The following is a 26,910-nucleotide window of genomic DNA, read 5'->3' on the forward strand; positions in this document are numbered from 1 at the left end:
CTGTCTAAGTCTACTCTGACCCCATATTTGTCATTACTATATTGTCCTTGTACTGTATTATGACATTTGTATCATTTGTTTCATTTCTTGCTGTGTTGCAATTTTTTTTCTGCATCCCAATTGTACCTCTACATTGTTCGAGTTTGTTATTGTTCTCTCACTCTTATGTGATACTGATTATTGTCATTTTTCATGATTACATGCAGATAAGTCCAATCTGACGAAGGCTCAGGCCGAAACGTCATTTGTAACTTGTTTTGGACAAAAACATATATGCTTATGAAAATTTTTTTTTTCTTAATACGGACCAATAAAGAGTGATTTTGCATTACTATCCATTGTGACTTACTGACTTAGTCTGGGAGATTTAGAGTGCCGAGGTTACTCACTAATTTTATCTATTATTACCTCTGAGCACCTATATACCAGTGAGCAGAGCTTCCTCTACAGTAGTTCTCCTGATTAGGCATGCCCTTACCTCATGAGCAGGGCATTGCAGCTTTGGTAGCAACCATTACGACATGGACTCTGCTGCTGTGGACCCGGGGAGAGTGAGTGCAGATTCATTGCACCCACACTCCTCACATGAAGGGTCCGCACTCCTAGAAAATGGGGGATACGTTCCCTGAGTGTCTCCCCCCCATATTCTAGACGGTCCAGAGTCGTCGTGGGACCCCTTTATTTTTTTTCTTACAATAAATTGGTGAAAGAGGAAATGTTTTGGGGACTGTTTTTTCAAATAAATTTCTTTTGTCGATTTTTTTTTTTGTTAGTACTGACAGTTTATGATGTTGGGTATCTAATAGATGCCATGACATCACAAACTGCTGGGCTTGATCTCAGGTGACTTTACAGCTAGTATCAACCCGATTTATTACCCCGTTTGCCACTGCACCAGGGCACGGGATGAGCTGGGGTGAAGCGCCAGGATTGGCGCATCTAGTGGATGCGCCACATCTGGGGTGCCTGCGGCCTGCTATTTTTAGGCTGTGAAGGCCCAATAACTATGGACCTTTCCACCCTGAGAATACCAGACCACAGCTGTCCGCTTTACCTTGGCTGGTGATCCAATTTGGGGGGGACCCTACTTTTATTGTCTAATTATTAATATTTATAAAATAATTATAAAAAAGAGCCTGAGGGGACCTCCACATTGGATCCCCAACCACGGTAAAGCTGCCAGCTGTGGTTTTCAGGCTACAGCCGTCTGCTTTACCCTAGCTGGCTATCAAAAATGGGGGGACCCAACGTCATTTTTTTTTTTTTTTAACTATTTTTTAAATAGAAAAAATTAATGGGCTTCCCTGTATTTTGATTGCCAACCAAGGTAACGGCAGGCAGATGGGGGTGGCAACCCATAGCTGTCTGCTTTATCTGCGCTGAGAATCAAAAATACTGCGGAGCGCTACGTCATTTTTTTAAAGATTTATTTTTACAGCACTGTGATGTCCAGCAATCAAAATACAGGGAAGCCCATTTTATTTTTAGTTATTTAAATAAATAATTAAAAGAAATATATATGGGCTCCTGCTGCATTTTTTGTATTGCTAGCTAAGTGTAATCCAAGCAGCTACTGGCTGCTAACCCCCACTGCTTGGTGTTACCTTCACTGGCAATGGAAAATCCAGGGAAGCATTTTTTATTTTTTTTGCCAAAAAACTACAAAAAAAGGACGTGAGCTTCGCCATATTTTTGTATGCTAGCCAGGTATAGCGGCAGGTGCTGGAAGAGTTGGATACAGCGCTAGAATATGGCGCTTCTATGAAAATGCCATTTTCTGAGGCGGCTGCAGACTGCAATTCGCAGCAGAAAGCCCAGAAAGCTCAGCAGAAAGCCCAGAAAGTCTATCTGTATGGAGAAGAGCAGACAGCAGCTGCAGAACTACAAGGCTCAGCATACTCCATCCAGGACTGTATGCAGAATTTTTTTGCCCGCCAAAAAAATGACGTGGGCTTCGCCATATTTTTGTATGCTAGCCAGGTACAGCAGGCAGCCACGGGCTGCCTCCAACCCCCAGTTGCCTATTTGTACCCGGCTGGGAACCAAAAATATAGGGAAGCCCGTTTTTTTTAATTATTTCACTTATTTCATGAAATAATTAAAAAACAAATGACGTGGGCTTCGCCCCATTTTTGTGTCCAGCCGGGTACAACTAGGCAGCTGGGGATTGGAATCCGCAGCACAGGTTAGCCCGAGGTTTCTGGGCGCCTCTACTGCGGATTTCAGTCCGCAGCCGTCCCAGAAAATGGCGCTCTCATAGAAGCGCCATCATCTGGCGCTGTATCCAACTCTTCCAACAGCCCTGGAGCCGGGTGGCTTGTTGGGTAATCATGAGTTAATACTGGCTTTGTTTTACTAGCCAGTATTAAGCCAGAGATTCTTAATGTCAGGCACGTTTGACCCGGCCATTAAGAATCTCCAATAAAGGGTTAAAAAAAACACCACACAGAGAAAAAATACTTTAATAGAAAAAAATACACAGACACATTAGAGACTCCATCTTTATTACCCCCTGTCAGCCCTCCACGATCTTGCTCTTCTGTCTTCTTTCTTTCTAGTGTAGTAGTAGTGACGATTGTAGTGAGGATGAGGTTCACAAGCTCATCACTTGGGGCTGGGGAACCTCCATCCTCACTACAATCCTCACTAGTGTAGTAGTAGTGATGATTGTAGTGAGGATGAGGTGCACCAGCTCATCACTTGGGGCTGGGGAACCTCCATCCTCACTACAATCCTCACTAGTGTAGTAGTAGTGATGATTGTAGTGAGGATGAGGTGCACCAGCTCATCACTTGGGGCTGGGGAACCTCCATCCTCACTACAATCCTCACTAGTGTAGTAGTAGTGACGATTGTAGTGAGGATGAGGTGCACCAGCTCATCACTTGGGGCTGGGGAACCTCCATCCTCACTACAATCCTCACTAGTGTAGTAGTAGTGACGATTGTAGTGAGGATGAGGTGCACCAGCCCATCACTTGGGGCTGGGGAACCTCCATCCTCACTACAATCCTCACTAGTGTAGTAGTAGTGATGATTGTAGTGAGGATGAGGTGCACCAGCTCATCACTTGGGGCTGGGGAACCTCCATCCTCACTACAATCCTCACTAGTGTAGTAGTAGTGCCGATTGTAGTGAGGATGAGGTGCACCAGCTCATCACTTGGGGCTGGGGAACCTCCATCCTCACTACAATCCTCACTAGTGTAGTAGTAGTGACGATTGTAGTGAGGATGAGGTGCACCAGCCCATCACTTGGGGCTGGGGAACCTCCATCCTCACTACAATCCTCACTAGTGTAGTAGTAGTGACGATTGTAGTGAGGAAGGATGAGGTGCACCAGCTCATCACTTGGGGCTGGGGAACCTCCATCCTCACTACAATCCTCACTACAATCGTGAACCAGCGTGCAGCCTTCACTCCTTGAGTGATCAGTGCTGGCTGTCAGCGGTAACAGCGGTAACGCTGACAGACGCGTTACCATAGCAACGGTGCTCTCGGAGCCGCGGTTAGCTCCGTTGCTATGGCAACGGTGATCTCCGTTAATGACCGGCTGTGTCAGCCGGTCCCTAACGGAACGGGGAGTCGACCGTGTGCTAGAGCATGTCGCCGGTACACGGCGATACACATATGTGCACCGTGTACCGGAGAGATGCACTCGCAGGTCCTACATGACGCGTCATAGTCATGTGACCAGTCTGTAGCCAATGAGATAATAGCCACGTGACTGGTCACATGGCTATTTTGACGTCACGATAGGTCCTGCATCTCTGCTGGCAGTGCAGGTCACCGGGAGGATTAAGCGATCATCGGATGGAATAGCGGCAGGAAACAGAGTGCAGAAGGGATCGCGGGGACCGGTAAGTGTTATGGCAATGTTTATTAACTGTTTGTGTACATTTATAATGCATTTTTATGTGTTTGTGATTGCCTCCCATTATAGCCTATACGTTCGAGTTTGGTTCGTCGAACGTTCGACGAGCCGAACTCGAACGGGACCCCCGTTCGGCGAATCGGCCTCGAGCCGAACCGGGACCGGTTCGCTCATCTCTATTCCTTACCCAGTTTCTTATAGTTTCCCCTAGTCCTTGCTTCTGGAGCTTTAGTATAAGGCTATTATGTGGTACAGTATGAAATGCCTTTGCAAAGTCCAAATAAATCACATCAGCTGCATTACCAATATCCAGATTTGCACTTACCTCCTCATATACATCTCAACCCAGGAACATTTTTTATACACATTTAATTATGCAAATTACTATTATTAAAAGACCTATTAATTAAAATGAACTTTAAAATGTTTTTACTTACATGCTTCTCTCATCTGTTGTGAAACATTTGGGGACCCACTTTGCAGATAGCTTCCTCATGTCCAAATGTTCGTGGATAATGACACAAACACATTCAAGAGAAATGCCCATGATGTCTACTATTGCATTAGCTGAAATTTGGCGATTCTCCAGTATGAGATTGTGCACCGCATCGACGATCTCCGGAACAACAACCACTCTCGGTTGTCCAGGACGCTCCTCATCATTGGTGCTGAAGTGGCCCGTTTTAAATTTGGCAACCCAGTTGTTAACTGTGGAATATGAAGGGCATTGATCCCCCAATGTCTGCAATATATCACCATGAATACCCTTCGCAAACTTTCCTTGCAGAAACAAGAATTTTATCACTCCTCTCCTCTCAGTTGCTGTGAATATTGCATTAGAATCCGCCATTTTGTTTTCCACGTGTGTAGAACACTGTTGCCATACGCAACAAACACAAAACTTTGAAAACATATATTAGACACATAAGGCTTTCATGTGATGTTACCTTCATTAACATAGAAACAAAAAAGATCACAAAGCCAAAGACTTATCAGCAGCTGGTTTTTTTCCCTCTCTGCTCTTTATTTCCTCCTTATCACAAATTGTCTAATACCTCTGTGTTTGATTTTTGGGAGTTAGAGTTTTGGTTTCCCAATTTGTCTATTTGTGTTGGTTAAACCACTCCTATCCTGGCCCTCCCCTAGGCTGGGGAAAAGGGATATTAGAGCAAGGCTGGCCAGGAGCAAGGCTATGGTGGCAGTCCAGACCTCTTCACCATAAGAAGTACCTCTAGGATAAGGGATAGCTAGGCCCAAGCCTGAGAGCCAGTCTAGGAGCCTTGGTCCCCGCTTATCCCCTATGCTTCATGACACTGTTGCAGCGCAGTATCCATGAAATGGCCATCATTAATGGCACTGCCCATGTGCTCATGAATCCATGGTTTATAAGCAAATTAAATAAAGGACTTTTATGGATTTGTGAGTGACAACTTTTTTTTTTATGGATAATTCTTTCGGTCTAATATAGTGCAATAAGGATATTTGCTGATTTTAATTATTTGAACTTTATTGAATAGGCACTCCTATTATTACAACGCGTTTCAGCAGAATTGCTTTCATCAGGTAAAATGTTTTTACACTTTGCTCTACTAAATGTTATCCTCATCTTCCATGTGTTTGCCCATGAAAACATCTTATTTACATTGTTTTGTAATATCATGTAGTAAAACTTGTTTTTCAATGTTCTACATAGATTTATGTCATGAGCAAAGACTGACACTTTACTCTCAATTCCATCCATGAAGTAATTAAGAAACAGATTGAAAATAAATTGTTCTAAACACAGAACCTTTTGCCGCCCCACACCATTACTGACCCACTGTCAAAACGATCATGCTGAAGGATGTTGCAGGCAGCAGATCACTCTCCACAGCATCTCCAGATGCTGTCATGTCTGTTACATGTGCTCAGTGTGAACCTGCTTTCATCTGTGAAGAGCACAGGGCACCAGTGGCAAATTTTCCAATGCTGGTATTCTGTGGCAAATGCCAAGCGTCCTGCACGGCATCCTTATGGAGTCGTTTTCTAACCATTTGTGCAGATACATGCACATTTGTGGCCTGCTGGGCTCTGGCAGTCCTTCTGTAACTCCTTGCACATAGGCAGAGGTAGCGGTCCTGTTGCTGGGTTACTGCCCTCCTATTGCCCCCTCCATGTCTTCTGTTATACTGGCCTGTCTACTGGTAGCGTCTCCATCCTCTAGACACTATGCTGACAGACACAGCAAACCTTCTTGCCACAGCTTGCATTGATGTGCCATCCTGAATGAGCTGCACTACTGTGCCACTTGTGTGGGTTGTAGAGTCCGTCTCATGCTACCACAAGTGTGAAAGCACAACCCACATTCAAAAGTGCCCAAAACATCAGCCAGAAAGCATTGGTACTGATATGTGATCTGTGGTTCCCACCTGCAGAAACATTCCTTTATTGAGCATGTCTTGATAATTGCCAATAATTTCCATCTTATGTCTATTCCATTTACACAACAGGATGTGAAGTTGATTGTCAATCAGTGTTGCTTCCTAAGTGGACAGTTTGATTTCACATAAGTTTGATTAACTTGGTGTTATATTCAGTTAGTAAAGTGTTCCCTTTAATTTTTTGAGCAGTGTATTATTCTCTGCAATATATTTTTGCAGGTTATCTGTTATAATGCCTTCAAAAATTTTGCACACTCCTGATGTCACACTTACCAGATGGTAGTTGCCTGGATCCACCCTCTTACCTTTCTTAAATATCTGTACTATGTCAGCCATCTTTCAATCTTGTGGCACCAACAATGTTACAATAGAGTCAAAGAAGATGTAAGTTACTGAGCTCAACTCCCTCAATATCAGTAGATGAATATTATCCAGTCCAGGGACTTTGTCAAATGTTAATTTGCTCAGACGCAGCAATACATCTGCTTGTGGTAACTTCATTATATTGGGTGGTGAACTTTAAATTCTGTCTTAATAAATGATACCTGACGCAGACGATTATATCAATCAAAGAAGGATGATATGACATTGCATAGGATTTCCAATAATGCCTTGCAGCTGTCACATCTCATGGTGCAATACCATGTCATAACTCACATAAAAGCAGCAGCAGGAGATTCAGTAGTCATTTTATCATGAATCTGCATAGTTAGAGGATATCACAGCTTAGTTAAAGAGATATTAATTTCTAATAAACATACGTAAGATACTGGCACACATAGGGCATTAACCTACAACACAGAAAATCAGCAAGTAGGGAGATAGTTGAGCTGCAAATCTTATGGTGTCGTCTTAGATGCATGACAACCCAGATGGAGTATCAATCATATCAGGGGATGCCGCAGCCTTGAGTCTCACCAGGTTTCAGATGGAATGACAGAACACATGCCAGCAAAGATGCACATACACTGAAATGTTAAAATGAAAGACTTCTTTATGTCTTTCTAGTAGCATCTCATTTTGAAGCCAGTCTGATTCCTTCATCAGGCACATATTAAAAAACACATGGTATGTCTAGAAGCAAAACACTCCACAGCATGATTTAGGGACTGAGCAAGGAGAAAAACTGGGGAAAGCTTACACGACAAGAAAAGAAAATATACATTATCAGTTCTGAGAAGTATAGAGGTAGAAGCAGTATTATAAAAATGATCAGAGATTATTAGGAACAATATATGGTTACATAGTTGACTGACTCAGAGGCTCTAAAGAAGAAGTGCATTTTTACTTAGGCAAGTGTCTTATAGCAATCTCAACATGGAGAAAAGGGAAAAGATAACAAATTCATTTGTCACTAGACAGCTACAAAATCTATGATATAAATGAAGATTCCAATATGAGAGAAACGACAGCAGCTTTGTCTGAGATACAGGCACCAAATGAAAACTGCATCGGAAGTTAAAGTTCCTGTGGAATTGAAGTAAGTATAACAAGCCATACAGAATTGGAGAAAAGCCATAAAACACTGAAGGAACAATAAGGCTGCATTTACATTTTGTAGTGGCATTGTGTTTTTCTACCGCAAATTTAAAAACACTATGGTTTTATCGCCATCACAGCAAAAAAGTGCAATACGACCACAGCGTGTGAACACAAAATAGCGATATCCATGTTGATTAAAACATATGTGCCCCTCTAAAGAGATGTAAAATCAGAAGGTCAAAAAGTATACTCCATATACAGATACAAAAACAGGAGAAATGGAGTAATAGTGCTGCAAAATATTTATTGAAAATAGAAATACTGTGACAATTAAAAACAATTATGGCCAAAGAAAAATGCAAGAGAATACACAGGGAAATAACCTACTGACAGAGTAAAACATCAGTGCATAGATTCACATTAGCACGGTATTACAATAAGCCCAAATAGGAGAATAAGGCTATGTGCGCATGCTGCGTTTTTTACCGTGTTTTTCTGATGTGTTTTTGTGCGTTTTTGGTATCAAAACTGCATGACTTTGCTTCCCCAGCAAAGCCTATGAGATTTCATTTTTGTTGTCTGCACAGTACAGTTTTGTTTGGCTGCATTTTTGAGCTAAAAAAAATGAACATGTCAATTCTTCTCTGCATTTTTTCTGCGTTTTTCCACCCATGCAATGCATTGGAAAAATGCAGCAAACAAAAACGCAGCAAAACGCAGCCAAAAATGCGGTAAAATGCGGTGCGTTTTAACCGCTGCATTTTTGCCACGGGTGCGTTTTTTTGCGGCCAAAAACGTAGCATAAAAAAATGCAGCGTGCGAACATAGTTTAAAGCCTGCTTTACACCTTACGATCCAGCATACGATATCGTATGCGATCGTAACCGCCCCCATCGTATGTGCGTCACGTTCAATTTGTTGAATGTGCCGCACAAACGATTATTTTCTGTCACACGTACTAACCCGTCCATATGACCTTGATGTGGGCGGCGAACGTCCACTTCCTGGAGTGGGAGGGATGTTCGGCATCACAGCAACGTCACGCGGCAGCCGGCCAAACGAAGCGGAGGGGCGGAGCTGAGCGGGGCGTAAACATCCCACCCACCTCCTTCCTTCCGCATTACCGGCCGGGAGCCGCAGGACGCAGGTAAGATCTGTTCATCGTTCCCGAGGTGTCACACACTGCGATGTGTGCTACCCCGGGTACGATGAACAATCTGACGTTCAATTCTAGAGAAAGGTACAATGTGTATGCGATGAACGTTTTACCATTCAATCGCATGTACCTGTCACACACTGCAATGTACCTTACGATGCCGGATGTGCGTCACTTACGACGTGACCCCGCCGACACATTGTAAGATACATTGCAGCATGTAAAGCGGGCTTAAAGTGCAAAGATGGATTGGAAAAGAATTCCAAAAGTGCCTGTGCAAATAAATAGGGTAAACTAGTTTACCCTATTTATATGCACAAGCATTTGCACAAGCACTTTTGGAATTCTTTTGTAATTCCTCTTTGCACCTTTATTTTTCTATATGGGCTTATTGTAATACCCTGTTAATGTGAATCTATGCACTGATGTTTTACTCTGTCAGTAGGTTATTTCTCTGTATTCTCTTGCATTTTTCTTTCTGACCATAATTGTTTTTAATTGCCACAGTATTTCTATTTTCAATAAACATTTTGCAGCACTATTACTCCTTTTCGCCTGTTTTTGTAGCGTGTGAACACAGCCTAATTATCATGTGTGTGGCATTATAACAGTGAGAAATATTAGTCTATAAGGAAGTACCATCCAAAATTATATTGTGGTACAGTGTTACCCAGAAAAATCAGTGTAAATTATTATACCCCCAAAAAAGGACATATTCTAGGAGTCATACCTTTATTGGCTAATCAGAAAAAAATGTATTTGCAAACTTTTCGAGCACAAAGGATGTTTAACAAGAGATGTTAAGGCAGGACATTTGTGCATGGGGTGGATGGGGTGATATCACCTAATGATAAGCTATGGAAATCAAATGAAGGTTTTTGTTAAAAGTGAAGATGCGGTGGGAGTGATGGCTTAGTGATCTGAGGTGGGTCTGGATACAGTATGGCAAATTTAAAAGTCCTAATACTAAAAGGTCCATTTAAGGACGATGGAGAAAAATCTGGGAATTCAAGCTGATATGAACACTGAAGTCTTTAACAATGTGACTCAATCTAATATCTGGATTTATGACTTGTGACATGGACACATTTACACCTCTATCAGGCCCACCTCAGATCACTAAGCCATCACACCCATCTCATCCGCACTTGTAATAAAAAACCATTAATTTGATATCCTTGATATATGTTTAGGAGGCATCAGCCCATCTTTCCCATGCACAGATGTCCTGATATACTGTAATATCTCTTAAATGATGTGTTCTTGTTTCAGTCATTCATTTGTAAAGCAGCCTGACGAAGGAGCGTTTGTGCTCTGAAAGCTTGTAAAGATAATTTTTTAGGTTAGCCAATAAAGGTATCACTCCTAGGATACTTTTGTCATTTTTGGGGCTTTTTGTTGTTATGTAACCAGTTAACCGTTTAGCTTAATGGTCTTCAATGTTCTCAATAGGTTCATTCTTTATAATGACTTGCACAATTATTAATTCAACAGTCATTACTGTTACAGTCTTTAACATTAGTCTAATGAGAAAAAAAAGAATCCTTTTGCAGCTCAATGATACTAGACATAATATTACATCCTTTGCTACACTGCAAGCATTATGTTCCATTTACACTGCACAATTTTTGTAAATGAGCGTTTGACGGCCCATGCAGTTTAAACTTGCTGTAATTCACCTAACACATAAGCAGATACACATTAATTGGATGAAATGATCTTTTGGGTTGAACAAACAACAATCAGTCTTTGCACTACATCGTATTGTGTAAATGGGACCTGTGCCACTGAGAAGCATAGCAACTAGGGATGATCGAATCCTTCGATTTTTCGGCTTCGCGAATATTTTCCGAATACCTCGCCACTATTTGACTATTCGTGAAAGTGTATAGGAAACCCGAATAACAACTATTCGGTACTATTCGGGCTTCCCATAGACTTACATTGTGCATCGAATAGTCGAATAGCGGCGAGGTATTCGGAAAATATTTGCAAAACTGAATATTTAAGGTATTCGATCATCCCTAATAGCAACCAATTGGCGCTAATTATCATCAGTGCTCATTTAAAGTATGGTCTGCCTGCAGGAATGAGATATTAATGGACTGCTGATCAGCAAACAAATAGCTGATTTGCGCTATTGATTGGCCACTGGTTGATTAGCACCAGTGGCTTATATGGCAAAAAGACAGAAAAATAAAAAAGTTACGGCTCTCAGAAGAAAAGGAGGAAAAAAACCCCAAAAAATGGAAAATTGCCCGGGGGTCAAGGGGTTAGGTTTCTTAAGGCTACTAGTAAAGACAGTAAATAGTGCAAAAAAAAAATAAAAAAATAAAAAAACACAAGTTAAAATCACCTCCCTTTAAAAAAAAAAAACAATTACAAAAAAACAAAAACACATTTTTGAAATGCCAAACCTATCAAAATATAAAACAAATGAATCCTATCGGTAAAGGGCAAAATGAGAAAAAAAATCAAAAAGCCAGAATTCCATTTTTTTGGTCACCGCAGCATTGCAATAAAATGTAATAGGAGGCGATTAAAACATCGTATCTACCTAAAAATGGTATAATTGAAAACATCAGCTCAAGACACAAAAATCAACCATTACACAGCCAAAGAGCCCTAAAAATAATAACTCTACGGGTCTTGGAAAATGACAACAAAAGTGCAATTCTTTTTTTTTTTTTTGACAAATCTATAAAAAAAAAAAATCACCATTTAAATTAAAAAAAAACCTATACATGATTGGCATCTACAAACTCATAATAATCTGGAGAATCATACTGCCCTATCAGATTTACCATACAAATGTGGTAAATAAAAAGCCCCCCAAAAATTATGGAATTGGTCTTTTTTTGTAAGTTTTACCGCACTTGGAATTTTTTATTGCATTTTTAATACAATATGTAGAAGAATGAATGGAGTCATTAAAAATTACAACTCATCCCACAAAAAACAAGCCCCCGTATGGTTGGATTGACATAAAAATAAAAAAGTAATGGTTCTTTAAAGAAAGGGAGGAAAAAGCTAAATGAATAATGGAAGATCACCTGGTGGTGAAAGGGTTAAGTACCACACCACATCTTTTAACCATGGAATGAACAAATTGTTGTCAAATTGCATAATCTTTTTTTCCATTTTAACTCTTTTATAATATGGATGTTGGATGGAGAATGATGCTAAACTTCAAAAATCTTCATAGGTGTTTGGGTTCGGTTCAGATCAGGTGACATACTTAGCCACTGAGTCACTTCCTCTTATTTTTCAGAAATTCAACAGATGTGTCTTCTGGGTCATTGTCATGTTGAAAAAGTGCATGTCTACTAAGAGCAGAGAGTGATTGTATCAGTCAGTATAGACCAGTACATCTTTGACTTTATGATACATCAATGAAATTTAGCTCAAGGCAGCAGAAACACTCATGCAGCCTTACATAAGGACACTGCCACCACTATGTTTTACTGTAGGCACCACATATTTAGAAAAAATGCACATCTACAAAGGGCACAGGGTGATGGTAGAATCGTGTCTTTCAACATAAAATAATATTCAACTCCCTATCACTAGCAGCACCAGCTCCATATAATATCACTGCCACTGACTATGATTCAACAATTGCCACCATATATTTTTCTAAATTCATTTTGCAAAATATATGGTGCCTAAAAAGAAATATGGTGATGGCAGATTCCTTTTGTGAGGCTGAATAAGTGCTCCTAGTCATTCTTGTAGAATGTAAAAAAATGCAGGGTGCAAAATGTCGCCAACATGTTTATTCCATTGCTAGAAGGCTTGATGCTTTTACGAAAAAATCATGGCGGTCATACAAAATAGTAGATGTAGTAGTTTTTGATGTTGGGTATATTCATTTTTGCATCAATTAATTTGAGTAAAGCTGGAGATTTTGCAATAAAAGTTATAATATTAACTTTACTTTCTTTTTATGGGTTAAAATTGTTCTATGAAATTCAGTCATGTCAAAATTTTGCAAATTGCTCTTATATTTAGAGATATTTTTAAAATTCCATCTTTTCAAAAGTAGTGTACTCATTTATGTTGAGCACTGTATGTATACCGTAAAGCAATAGTGTGATGTAAGCCTATCCTTAGAAAGGGAAGTATAACCTTGGCATTTTTCATGTTACACAGTTGACCCCCTCAAAAAAGTGTTAGTGTTTAGATGCTTCTATCTTTTATTAGAATATCTATTATTGTATACAGCCTTCTATACACAAGATTGTTGGAAATTCTCCTTTCTGAAATATAACGTCCTTGTAGTTCCTCTATTTTAAATCTTATTAAAGGATATATGAAAACATATTGTTTTTATCAATATTACCCAAGTAACCCCCTAACCCATATATGATATTTGGTTTGGCCTATTGGTTAACATTAGGTTCAGCAGTGCCCCCTTCTTGTTGGGTCCTGAACCAATTATGTAAGGTAATTTGATGTCTTTTATTATTGTCAAAAACCTGTTTCTTCTGCTGGACGGGCAAGTTTCTGCTCCCCAATTTACTTCAGGGTACTTAAAGTCCCCAATAATAAAGACTTCTTCCTGATTTGCTGCCTCATCTATTGGCTTCATGAGGCTATGTCCTATTCTATTCTGTATAATAATATTGGTACCAACTACCATGTGTCCCCGAAAATAAGACCTACCCAAAAAATAAGACCTAGCAGGAGTTTTCAGCAAGGCTTAAAGACAAGACCTACCCTGAAAATAATACCTAGTCGCGGTTAAATAATGAGGTGTCCATGCAGCTCACAATTTTAAAGAATACTGCAGGACACTTCATTACAGAAAAAAGAAGCTCCCAAAAGAAAGAAGAAAGAAGACAGAAGACTCCTCAATTATACTCACCAGATTCCGACTGGGAGCAGTGGAATGCATCAAGGACCTGCGGCGGAACACACACCCACACACGTCAGATCACACACACATATGAGTTCCCACATCAGATCGCACACACACACTCACCACATCCAGCGATATTGATTGATTCTGGGCGGCATAAGGACCTGTGATGCTGTGCAGTGAAGTGCCAGGACCTGCGTGGGGAATGCATGGAGGACCCAGTGGTGGAATGCATCAGAGAGAGACAAGAGTGCAGCGAGTCCCCTGCTGGCTGTAAGCAAGTGGTATCAATGGATGTGGTGAGTGTGTGTGCGCGCGAATGTATGGGCGATCTCAAGAGTGTGTGTGTGTGTGTATCAGTGTGTGTGTCTATGAATGTGTGTATGTGGTCTGATGTGTGAGCGTTTGCCAGCAGCAGGGAAGGACGGCATGGAGCATACCTGCTGGGAGTGCCTACCAGAAATCGCAGGAGGACCTGGGAGCCACGCAGAGACCCAGGGTCTGATAAGTATGACGATCCTGGGAAGGGGATCTGAATTTTTTTGGGGGAAGGTAAACGTTTCCCCAATCATGTTATCATGTTTCCCTGAGAATAAGCCCCCCCCCCAAAAAAAATAATAAAACCTAGTAGTTTTTTCAGGGCAAACAAAATATATGACTGTCTTATTTTCAGTGAAAAAGGGTATTGATATTCATGCTGTAGGCAAATTTATTACTGCTCACTTTATAAATAAGTTGTTACATGGTTGCTCCTTTTTCATGGAGTGGCTGCCTTCTATATATTCAGTAGATGGTGATTAGTACAAATATGAAACAATCTCCATATTTAGCAGTAAAGTAAAACAAATTAGAAAGCATTGAGATTTTCTCACCATTATATAGACTTTAAAAAAATGTCTTCAGAGATCAGTTTAATCTTTCGTCTGTATGGAGACTTTTTTATTTTTTATTTTTATTTTTTATTTACGTTTTCTGATTGCGAACCCTAAGTACATATTTATGTATCCTAGATTATTTTTCTGTATTTTGTGATATAGATGTAAATAAGCATTTCTTCACCACTGCCTAACCAATTCACAGTGATTATTTGAACATAGGGAGAAACATTGAAACTAATTTCCATATATTGTACACAACAGCCTCCAGCATGTGCGGGCATGTATAAGTAATGTTATTTATGACTATCAATCAAGAGCCTAACGCACCATAAAAGGTCACACATCAGGCAGCTGAATAAGAGATTTCGGAAGTATAAATCCATGGACTTCTGAACGGGCTATTTTATTGTAATATTTAATGCTTTGCTATAAAATTATTTAATAAGGTTTTTGTATGCTATTTTTGCATTAGTTATTGGCCAATAATGTTGATATTTTATGGTGAAGTTTGTATATAAAATAGAAAATGTAAACATTTTCTTTTATTTGTTGTTTTTTCCCCCCTAAAGATCTTGTTACGCTGATTTTAGCTCACCATGAGTTGTTTATTGTAAAAAAAAAATAATATTTTTAAAACATTTGCAATTTATTTTTTATTTTCGTTGGAATTATCTTTATTAATTGGCGAGATTTAAATAGGGTAATACTTGCTGTTCTGTAGTCATCTCATCATCACAGGCAGTATTACAATGAAAATAATAAAGTTGTGTATTGCATATTCTTATGATGATAAAATTTTATCTTATTTGAATTGAGGAAGGGGCCCCCATAAAATAGGTCCTAAAATGCACCCATGTTATGCTCATATTAAAAAGTGTGGATTTACTAGAAATGTCAAAGTCTGAATACCCTTTTATACAGCATAACTTTTGTTTATTGCTTTACTTTAATCGCACAGTAGTCGAAATTTAGTTCTAATGAAATTATTGTGTTATGTACTCCTTGACACTTGCTATTGCAGAAATAAAATCAGCAATATACTAATGATATTCAATGCAGAACTCTCTAGTTAATATTCTTGAGCAGTGTCAGATTGGGATACTAAGGGCCCACCAGTAGCTTTGATTCTGGGTGCTATTCGTCCTCTAAATGGACAAGGATGGAGGAGGCTATGTGGATTGCTATTGCTTTCCCATGTAATTTCAGCCTTTGCTTTCATAAAATTATACTATGCGTTTGTTAAATAAATGAGATGCTGCCATTGTCTGCATATCGTGCCGCTTGTGATCTGTACCAAGCACTGTTCTTGCGGGAAGGCCATTGCTGCACATGGGCCGCCCGAGAAATTCACGTGTTCCTCCTTGGACCAGTCCAAGGAGGTTATCGAGGAATATTGTTGGTTAAAATAGCCTATTTTCCTGAAATCCCAGCTTAATGAATTATAATTAGGGATAATTGAATACCTCAAATATTCGGCTTCGCGAATATTTTCTGAATAGGTCGCCGCTATTCGACTATCCGCGAATATTCAAAGCGCAATGTAAGTTTATGAGAAACCTGAATATCAACTATTTGGAACTATTCGGGTTTCCCATAGACTTACATTGTGCATCGAATATTCGCATAGCGGCGATTTATTTGTCGAATATTTGGGAAGCCGAATATTTGAGGTATTCGATCATCCCTACTTATAATCCTAACCTCCATATATTACCCCAGAGAAAGCTTCAACCAATTAATACATTGAAATGTACTGTAAGTGTCAAGTCAGTAGCAACACCTTGAGTAACAGCAGTTATTAGGATTTCCCTTGTGCTATTTGCTACTGTGACATGTTAAATAAGTACACTTGACATTAGACATACACTATCTAAAAAGACATATATGCATGTATTTCTCACTATCTGGCTTGAAATCAGAATAAACATTTCCCTTTTTATTTCAATTAGGATCATTAAACTTATTTATATTTGCCAAATGCCAGAATAATGAGAGAAAGATTGTTTTACGGCATTTTTATTACTTTCTGCAAAGTCAAAAGTTTACATACATTTCATTAGTATTTGATACCGTTGCCCATTAAACTGTACAACTTGGGTCAAACATTTTGGATGTTCTTCCACAAGCTTTTCACAATAGTTGGTGGGAAATTGGGCCCATTCCTCCTGCCAGAACTGATGCAACTGAGCCAAGTATATAGGTCACATTGCTTGCACCTGCCTTTTCAGTTTGTTTCAACTGTAGAAGTTAAATGAAAATCCAAACTTCCAATAAAGTCATAACATTTTTTTTCCCAGTCCTAGAGCACTACAGCCAATACTTACAATGATTCTCAGAAAATAGAATCCACTTTTTTTTTTACTTAATAAATAGTGATGGGCATACTTGCAGATAACCGGGATTGGCGGGACAAACCAAGTTTAACCCCCCCCAATTCAGGCCTGGAATTGATCTCAGATATCTGGCCAGATGCTGATCCCCATATATGCTTATGTGGATCCAAAACAGGAGCTCAAAAATGGTGGTAGAAGGGATAGAGTGATTAGAGCAGGTGCTTTATACTTACCAGTCGCCGTGCTGCTCTAACGAGACTTCCAGAGCCACTTGTTAACCCCTTCAGCCCCAGGGCACTTTCCATTTTTGCGTTTTATTTTTTGCTCCACTTCTTCTGAGAGCAGTAACTTTTTTATTTGTCCATCAGTCTTGCCATATAAGGGCTTGTGTTTTGCGGGACAAGTTATACTTTTAAATGAAACCATAAGTTTTACCATATGGTGTACTGGAAAATAGCAAAAAAACTCCAAGTGTGGAAAAACTGAAAAAAAGTGTGATGGCACAATATTTTTTGGGATGTTTCATTCATGGTGTTCACTATATGGTAAAACTGATGCATGAGTATGATGCCTGAGGTTGGTGCGAGTTTGTAGACACCAAACATGTATAGGTTTAGTTGTATCTAAGGGGTTAAAAAAATTCACAAGCTTGTCTAATAAAAGTGGCGTACATTTTGCGCCATTTTCCAAAACCCATAGCGTTCTCATTTTTCGGGATCTATGGCTTATTTTTTGCGTCTCTACCTGACGTTTCTAACGGTACCATCTTTGTGCAGATGTTACGTTTTGATCACCTGTTATTGCATTTTGCATAAAACTTGCAGCGACTAAAAAATGTAACTTTGGCGTTTGGAATTTTTTTGCCAGTACACCATTTACTGATAAGATTAATTGATTTTATATTTTGATAGATCGGGCATTTCTGAACGTGGCGATACCAAATATGTGTATATTTTTTTTAACCCTTTAATTTTCAATGTGGTGAAAGGGGAGTGATTTGAACTTTTAGGGGTTTTTTTTAAATTTTTTAAAACTTTTTCTTTACTTTTTTTTATTTTACTAGTCCCCCTAGGGGGCTATAGCGATCAGCAATCCGATCGCTCTGATCTATCTGCTGATCACAGCTATACAGCTGTAAACAGCAGATACGGTCACTTCCTGCTTCACTGGCCTCCAGGCCGAGTGAAAACGAAAGTGAAACGTCATAGCTGCAGGCGTCATCACATGACCCTGTGCTACCATGGCAACCACCGAAAGTCATGTGATCACTCACGTGACTTCCGATGGGGTGGCGGTAAGTGAAAATCTTCACCGCGCGTGTATACATCTCGCTGCCAGACTTTGGCAGCGAGATGTAAGGGGTTAATGTTACGGGTGGAATGTGATTCCACTCGTAACATGCAGGCACACATGTCAGCTGTTGAAAACAGCTAATATGTGCGCCGATCGCCGCACCCTGCCCGCAGCAGGGGGCGGGGCTTAACGGCACACGATCCATGACGAATATATCCGTCCATGGTCGTGAAGGGGTTAATCTTATGCATATGCAATGCTTCCCCTGTCCAGTGGCAGTCCTTGTGACAGCATGTCTGACTGATTTCAAACAGAGACGCTGTCTGTGTGTCTCTATTGCTGTAAAATTAAAGGGATAAAAATATTGGCGTAGGGTCCCCCAATATTATGATACCCAGCACAGATAAAGCATACTGCTACAGGCTGCAACCCCCAGCCATGCACTTATCTTGGCTGTGTATCAAAGTAAGAGAGACCACATTTTAAAATTATTTAAATAAATAATTTTAAAAAATGGTCTCCCCAATTTTGATATCCAGCCATGACAAAGCTGGCGGCTGGTATTCTCAGGCTGGGGAGACTCATGCTTTTTGCTCTCCTAAGCCAAAAATGGAAGCCTTCAGCCATTCAAGATTGTTGCATCCAATAGATGAGACAATCCTGTAACTTTACCCGGCTTATCTCAATTGCCCTGATGCAGTGGCAATTGGGGTAATAAGGAGTTAATAACAGCTCACAGCTGCAACTAAGACCTAGAATAGTAATGGGAGGCACCTATGAGACCCCCATTACTAATCTGTAAGTGAAAAGAAATAAACACAAACACCAATAAAATACAACCCCCCCTCTTTCCTCCTTATTAAGCCCAAAACACCCAGGTCCGATATAATCCACATAAGGTCCCATGACAATTTTGGCTCTGCTACATTACAGAAGGCGCAGCATGCAGGCATAGAACATGACCAGCCGCTGTGAACTTTAGGCAAAGGCTGAGCCACAGCAATGAGCGGTGATGTCACTGAGGTTATTTGCGGTCACAGCTGGAGGTTCCAATGGTCTACCACCTGTTAACGTAAGTAACCTGACCTCATGTGACTTCATTGAACTGATTGACCTCACTTCAGGTGAGGTCACTAAGTTCACAGACCTGCATCTCCTAACAGAAAAGCATTTTTTTGCCAAGAGATACAGATTTGGTGCTGAAATTTCTACACCATATTTCTGCACCAAATCAACACCTCCTGGCAAAAACACCATAAGGGATTGATGCGATAGTGATGCATTTTTTTGCCACCAGATGTAGATTTGGTGCCGAAATATGGTGTAATCAATTGGATAAAAATTGCACAAAAATGGTTTTCACGCCGTTTTAGGTTTTAGTGAAATTTTCTGCAAGGAGGTGCAAATTTGGTGCTAAAATTTGGTGCAACAAATTTTTAGGCTAGGGGGCCCAATAAGCATTGGTCTCTCCAGTCTGAGAATACCAGCCCCCAGCTGTTGGCTTTATCATGGCCTAATATCAAAATTAGGGGTGATTGCATAATGTTTTTTAAAATTATTATTTAATAGTAATTGAAAAAAAATCTGTATGCAGCCCCTCACAGCCAAGATAAGTGCATGGCTGGGGGATGCTGCCTGTAGCCGCATGTTTTATCTGGGCTGGGTATTACCGTATAACATAAGGGACCATATGCCATTTTTTGTATTTATTTTTACAGCAACATAGACACACACAGGCAGCGTCTCTGATTGAAAACAGTCCGACACGCTGTCACAAAGGGTGGGGGCGCATCTGACCTCAAACAATTAGAGACACGGAGACTGCTGGTGAGCGGGGAAAGCAGTGCATATGCACGAGGTAAATGAGCAGTCCCAGAAGTAATATGAGCAGCTCTTGAAGCAGTGTAGAGCACAGGAGACTCAGTAAGCATAACGCGTATGCATTTCCAATTTTTTCTTTATTTTTTTAATTACCTAAGTTGCTGGACCCGGAACATTACCTGGATTTCCCTGAGAATTGCAGGCCTCGGGTCATTGCTTGGGTACTTTTGAACCTGCATGAATCCTGACTATTACAGTCCTGTCTTCCCATCACTAATAATAAACAGTTTCCAAATAAATTGCTCCCCAATAGTATCCATTTTGCAATATGATGTAACCCATATTTTGCTTAATATTGATAAGACGCAGAAGTGTAAGTTCTTTATTGTTATTCTTACAGACACGAGAACAAGCCCTTCCTTTTATTCATGTCATACATTCAAGTGCACACAGCTCTTTATGCTTCTGCTGAATTTAGAGGTAAAAGCAAACATGGAATTTATGGGGATGCTGTTGAAGAAGTAGACTGGAGTATAGGTGAGTTAATATTTACTTAGCAGTATAAAACTTACATATACATTTAGGTCCAGAAATATTTATATAGTAGCAAAAGTTAAGGCATTTTGGCTATTTGCCAGAAAATATTTAGATGCTGTTATATAATCAATTTTGGTATAAAGTGCATACTCAGCTGTAATTTGAAATTGTCCACTTCTTAATTGGAGTAAAGGATTAGGAATTACAGTTTTTTTTAATATACAGTTGCCTCTTTTTCAAGAGACCAAAGTAATTAGACAATTATCTTAAAAGATCTTTAATAGGTTACAGGGCTATTCAGTCAATAAATCATCAATTATTCAGGTAAAAGGTGTTGCTGGAGTTGATTCCAGTTGTGGCATTTGGATTTGAAAGTTTTTGCTGTAAACACACAACATGCGGTCAAAGGAGCTCTCATTGGTAGAGAAACAGACCATTATTATCTCAGGAGCCACTGATGGAGATCTAAGGAAGGCTTCCTGCAGTTTTTTGCCTGATATATGAATTTGTATTTGAATCTTATTGATATATACTGCATATAGCAGCACTGCTATTGGAGCCTTTCATTATGGATCTCTGGTAGGCACCTTCTCTGTGATTCAGAATCTGCAGAATTGTAATTCAGCATGATCAGAGCCAGAAGAGGCAAATATCATCATGGGATCATCAGAAGGTGAGTTTCAAGTGCATCTCAATAATTTAGAATATCTGCAAAAAGTTAATTTATTTCAGTAATTCAATACAAAAAGGTATCTCAGAAAATTAGAATAATTATCTTACAACACCTGCAAAGGCTTCCTAAGCATTTAAAATGGTCCCTTAGTCTGGTTCAGAAGGCTACACAATCATGGGGAAGACTGTTGACTTGACAGATATCCAGAAGGCAGTCATTGACACACTCCACATAGAGGGAGAACCACAAAAGGTCATTACTAAAGAAGTGCTGTATCCAAGTATATTACTGGAAAGTTGAGTGTAAGGAAAAAGTGTGGTAGGAAAAGGTGCACAACCAACCGGGATAACCACAGCCTTAATAGAATTGTTAAGAAAAGGGCCATTCAAAAATTTGGGGGAAATTCACAAGGAGTTGACTGCTGCTGATGTCAGTGCTTCAAGAGCCACCACGCACAGACATATCCAGGACATGGGCTACAACTTTCACATTCCTTGTGTCAAGGCACTCATGAGCAATAGACAACACCAGTAGTGTCTTTCCTGTACCAAGGAGAGAAAGAACTGGACTGTTGCTCAGTGGTGCAAGGAGCTGTTTTCAGATGAAAATAAATGTTGCATTTCATTTGGAAATCAAGGTCCCAGAGTCTGAAGGAAGAGTGGAGAGACCACAATCCAAGCTGTTTGAGGTCTAGTGTGACGTTTTCACAATCAGTGATGGTTTGGGAAGCCATGCCATGTGCTGGTATAGATCCGCTGTGTTTTATCAAGACTAAAGTCAGTGCAGCCATCTATCAGGAAATTTTAAAGCACTTCATGGCTCCCTCTGCCGACAGGCTTTTTGGAGATGAAAATTTAATTTTCCAGCAGGACTTGGCACCTGTCCACACTGTCAAAAGTAACAATATCTGTATGAATAACCACATTATTTTTGTGCCTGATTGGCCAGCAAACTCCCCTGACCTAAACCTCAAAGAAAATATATGTGGTACTGTCAAGAGGAAGATGAGAGACACCAGACCTAATAACGCAGATGAGATGAAGGCTGCTATCAAAGCAACCTGGGCTTTTATAACACCTCAGCAGTGCCACAGGCTGATTGCCTACATGCCACACCTTATTGATGCAGTAATTCATGCAAAAGGAGCCCTGACCAAGTATTGAGTGCATTTACTGTACATAATTTTCAGTAAGCACCAACATTTCTGAGTTTAAAATAATTTTTTAAGTTGGTCTTATGTAATATTCTAATTTTCTGAGATAATGACTTTTCGGTTTTCATTGGCTGTAAGCCATAATAATGAACATTAACAGAAATAAACACTTGAAATAGATCACTCTGTTTGTAATGATTCTATATAATATATGAATTTCCTTTTTGTATTGAATTACTGAAATAAGTTAACTTTTTAATGATATTCTAATGTATTAAGATGCACTTGTTATATACTAAAGATATATTAAAATGTATTCATATTTATTTTTATTAACACGGTGTATAATGAATTTGAAGTGGAATTGGGGGGAGGAAAATGGGAGTGAATAATCAATTAGGAGGGGAAAGTAGGCACCTACAGAGAATAAATGAATGTATGAAAAAGACTCAGATAAGATTTCAGTGGCAAGTCATTGTATGAAAATATTTATTCTTTATTTACTCTGCATGGTCTGCATGTGGGAAGCATCATTCCCTGCTGCCGGAAAATACCCAGTCTTAATGACCTACAACAAAGTTGACCCCCAGACTAAAAGAAGGCTATTACTGTGTATAGGGGTGCTGTGTGTGGGCCCCTACTGTATATAGGGGAGTGTCAGCATACTTAATTATGCTCAATATTAAGTAATATAATACAAATAATAACATTATAATTATAATTAATAACTTAATATTAAAATTGAACAAAATTAATGTCATACTTTTGGTTAAGCTGTCCCCAACAGTCACGTGGTTCCTCAGAAAAAATAATTTCTTACCCCTGCTCTGTTATTAACAACAAAAGAAAAAATGTGCAATCAGACATCCTTAATGCAAAAATGTATTAATATGATGGTATAAAAAGTTTGGAACGAAAAGTGCATACAACAATATGTGCCAATGGGGGCGCACATACATGATATAATTTAACAACACTCCAGATATAAGTATTATAATATATAGCAGAAAAAATGACATATTAAATACATACAATATAAATAATAGTACAATCACATATAGAAAAAGGATGGGCATCCAAAACGGAGTTCACAACCAATATGAACCTCTGTGAATTGAATAAGGGTACTTTCACACTTGCGATTTTTTCCTTCCGTCACAATACGCCCTTTTGGAAAACAGCAGAATCCTTTAACGGATTCCGCTGTTTCCCATAGACTTGTATGGATGACGGATTGTGCCAAAAGTACCTGCGTTGCTTCCGCTTGCCGACGCTGCGTTGCTTCCGCTGGACGGAAGGAATGCAGCATGTAACTTTTTTTGAGCAGCGGAATCCTTAGGATTTTACTGCGCATGCTCTCTCTGGCTCCCTGCACCCGTAACCAGGATACACGTGGTAACCAAGAAAAGTGCTTTGCCTAGTTACCCGATATTTACCCTGGCTACGTGTGCAAGGAGCCAGTGCAAAGCGGTGTATGCTGGTAACCAAGGTACATATCGGGTAACCAAGCAAAGTGCTTTGCATAGTTACCCGATATTTACCCTGGCTACGTGTGCAGCGAGCCCGACACTTCCCCGCTTGGGCCGCCCCCTCCCGCACTCCACTCCACATTTACACACATGTACACACACGCAGGCATACACACACACACACACACACGCGCGCGTACACGCTCACACACGCGTACAAGCGTGCACGCACGCGCACACACACTCACCTGTCCTCAGCGTCATGGCCCCGCTCAGCTCCATCCACCCCGCACTCCACCCCCACCCCCCCACACATTCTCGACGGCCGAACGATCAGCTGATCACCAGGTGACCAGCTGCTGTGAGCGATCAGCTGATCCCCGGCGACCAGCTGCTGTGAGCGATCAGCTGAGCACCCGGCAGCCGGGTGATCAGCTGATCGTTCACAATAGTCTGCTGCCAGTAAAACTGTAAAAAAAAAAACTGATTCCGTTGTTTTGTACAATCCGTTGCATCCATTGTGCCACTATATGCAACTCATCCGTTACATCCGTCACACAACGCAATGCAACGGATGCCGTTCAACGCAAGTGTGAAACTAGCCTTAACAGGAGTTCCACACACTATATAAATGAATGAAGGGTAGGCAATAATAATAACAACCACGTGTCCTAAGGGAACCTCACACATACTATGTCTCCTTAGGGTATAAACATTCAGCCTACCCAGAAAGGAGGTACCAAGAGATAGAGTGAGTGAGTGAGTGAGTCAGCTCACATAGTATGACTATAGCCCTGGATTAGCTTAATAATGCCCACAAAAAGTCAATGCTGAAATAAATAACTTACCATAGTGCTATATTGTGCTGAAGTGTTGTAGAATGGGTGCTATTAATATATTTCACATTTTGCATTAAGGATGTCTGATGTCTATTTTCTTTTGTTGTTGGTTTGCTGGTGGTACAATACTTTCATATATTATTCTATGATTTTTTGATACAATGCAAATGTATAAGTTGAAGTTTTACCCTGCTCTGTTATGTATAGTGCTATGTTATGTTGTACACAAGGGAACAAAATTGTGTTTCAGTAAGCCGGCAGCTAGGTGATCCCGAGTGCCCACTATTAAAGAGAATGAATATTTACTGCTCCCCCTGCCCCTAAATCTTGCCCACCTCTCAGTGCTTTCTACAGTGCTGAGAGGAAGGCAGGATTATGAACTTGTGGGCAGTGAATATTAATTTGCTTTATTAGCGGGCACACCGTTAGCACCAGCGCTGACTCTTGCCTCCTGTGACCCTTCTCCTGCCTCCTTGGACTCGCTCCTCCATAGCCCCCTACCCCCACAGCCACAGGCAGTTACATCCAGTCTATAAAATGTACCCCCAATTTAACACCAAACTTTTCAGGAAAAAAATGCACCTTATAGCCCAAAAATAATGGTTCTATTTACTAAACATGTCTTTTTGCATATGTGACGCCCTGGACTAGCCAGGTAGTCACAGGTAGGTCCTTGCATAACACCCGTCACCCTAATAAGGTAACAGCAGCCAACCTAAAAAACCCTGAGTGACCCCTCTTAGGTTTTGACGTTCACACCCGGGGGCGGAGCCAGGCGGTTGGCCACGCCCACCGATGAATTCGGATAACCTGAGGCGGGAAAAGCACAAACAGATCAGTTTTGGAGGTGAAAGAGAGTAGTGGTCAAGCGTAAACGTCTGTCAGGGATCTGGGTCGTAGCCCAGATACCCTGTGGCCAGGAGGCAGATGGTGGTTGCCGCCTGCAGGAGACGGGAAGAAGGCTGGTGGAAGTGTAAGGGACTGGGACAGGGTAGTGGTCCACTGGTACCGAACCGGGGAACCAACTGGAAACCGGAGCACCAGGAAGGGTACTCAGACTCAGAACGAGGTCCAGAAGCCACTGGACCACGTCGAATGTACTGATTGAGGCCTGGACCTTAGGTCTTTTCCTGTCCCAAGACCCAAAAGATGGCAACAGCCCACCGAGGGGGATAGAAAGCCACTGCACAGGCAGAGAGATCCCACGGGCCAGCGCCTGGGGGCAAACGGACTCTCCCGACACATACACACCGGGGAGCGGACTCCCGTCGCTGAAGCATAGGCAGTTAGAATCTACAAAAGAGGTGCAGTAGAAAGGCGGGGACCACCAACCTGGTGGGGGACCAGACGCAGTCGGCTGCGGGCACCGACCACCATCCCTTTTGGTTTACCAGAGACTCCAGTGTATCTGTCATAGTGAGTACAACAGTGCCATCCGGCCGTGTGCCGCCCTGCATCGCCCAGCCACTACACGCTTCCCAAACGGGTCCTGGGGCCACCATCCCTGCCCACGGAGGGGGTAACATCTTGCTGCATGACCATCTCCCCCGGTGCCCCGTAATTGCAGCGGTGGTGTCTACACTTTCACCACGTCCCGTGGGTGGCATCACGAACTCAAAACACGGCTCCGGCCGTAAACCCACTTAACCACCATCCCCATCGAGATCGCCAGCAACCCCTTGCAGAGCGACGTGACACCCAGGTCCGGAGGCGCTCTAGCCACCCACCGAACGAACACAGATCCGAGCGGCTCGGCTGCAGCCGAGCGCGGGGCAGTACAAATATATTTAACTTCTTGCAATATTTCCATACCAAGAGTTAACTGTATTGCTCTTGCTGCAATTTTTTAGTGCGACACATCTGATTCAGTATAACAAGTTTGCAAACATGGCTTGAGGTGCATTGTCTCCAAACAATGCTATGACTTGAGCTGGGCATATTACTTTGAATGGAATTGAATTCTGCTCAAATTTTACAAAAATCTGTATTCTCCAAAATCCATGTTTCTTGTAATTCACTACGTGGAAATTCAGAAAAATGGTGACTGTCTAAAGGTTAAAAAAATGAAATAATCATCTCACCACTTACCTGTTTTGTCATGTCCACGGCTTTCTATCCCCATAC

The 26,910-nt window shown here is 40.8% G+C and overlaps 1 protein-coding gene across 1 annotated transcript in view; it reads left to right on the forward strand.

Annotated features, from left to right (window-relative positions):
- The window catches only part of STS (steroid sulfatase), a 361,556-nt gene that overhangs the window by 142,862 nt on the left and 191,784 nt on the right, over positions 1-26,910 (forward strand). The window contains exon 7 of the mRNA XM_075335482.1: positions 20,516-20,652. Within this exon, the coding sequence (XP_075191597.1) occupies positions 20,516-20,652 (137 nt within the window). The remainder of the gene's footprint in view (positions 1-20,515; positions 20,653-26,910) is intronic.

This window comes from Anomaloglossus baeobatrachus, chromosome 2 (assembly GCF_048569485.1).
Source record: "Anomaloglossus baeobatrachus isolate aAnoBae1 chromosome 2, aAnoBae1.hap1, whole genome shotgun sequence".
NCBI lineage: Eukaryota > Metazoa > Chordata > Amphibia > Anura > Aromobatidae > Anomaloglossus > Anomaloglossus baeobatrachus.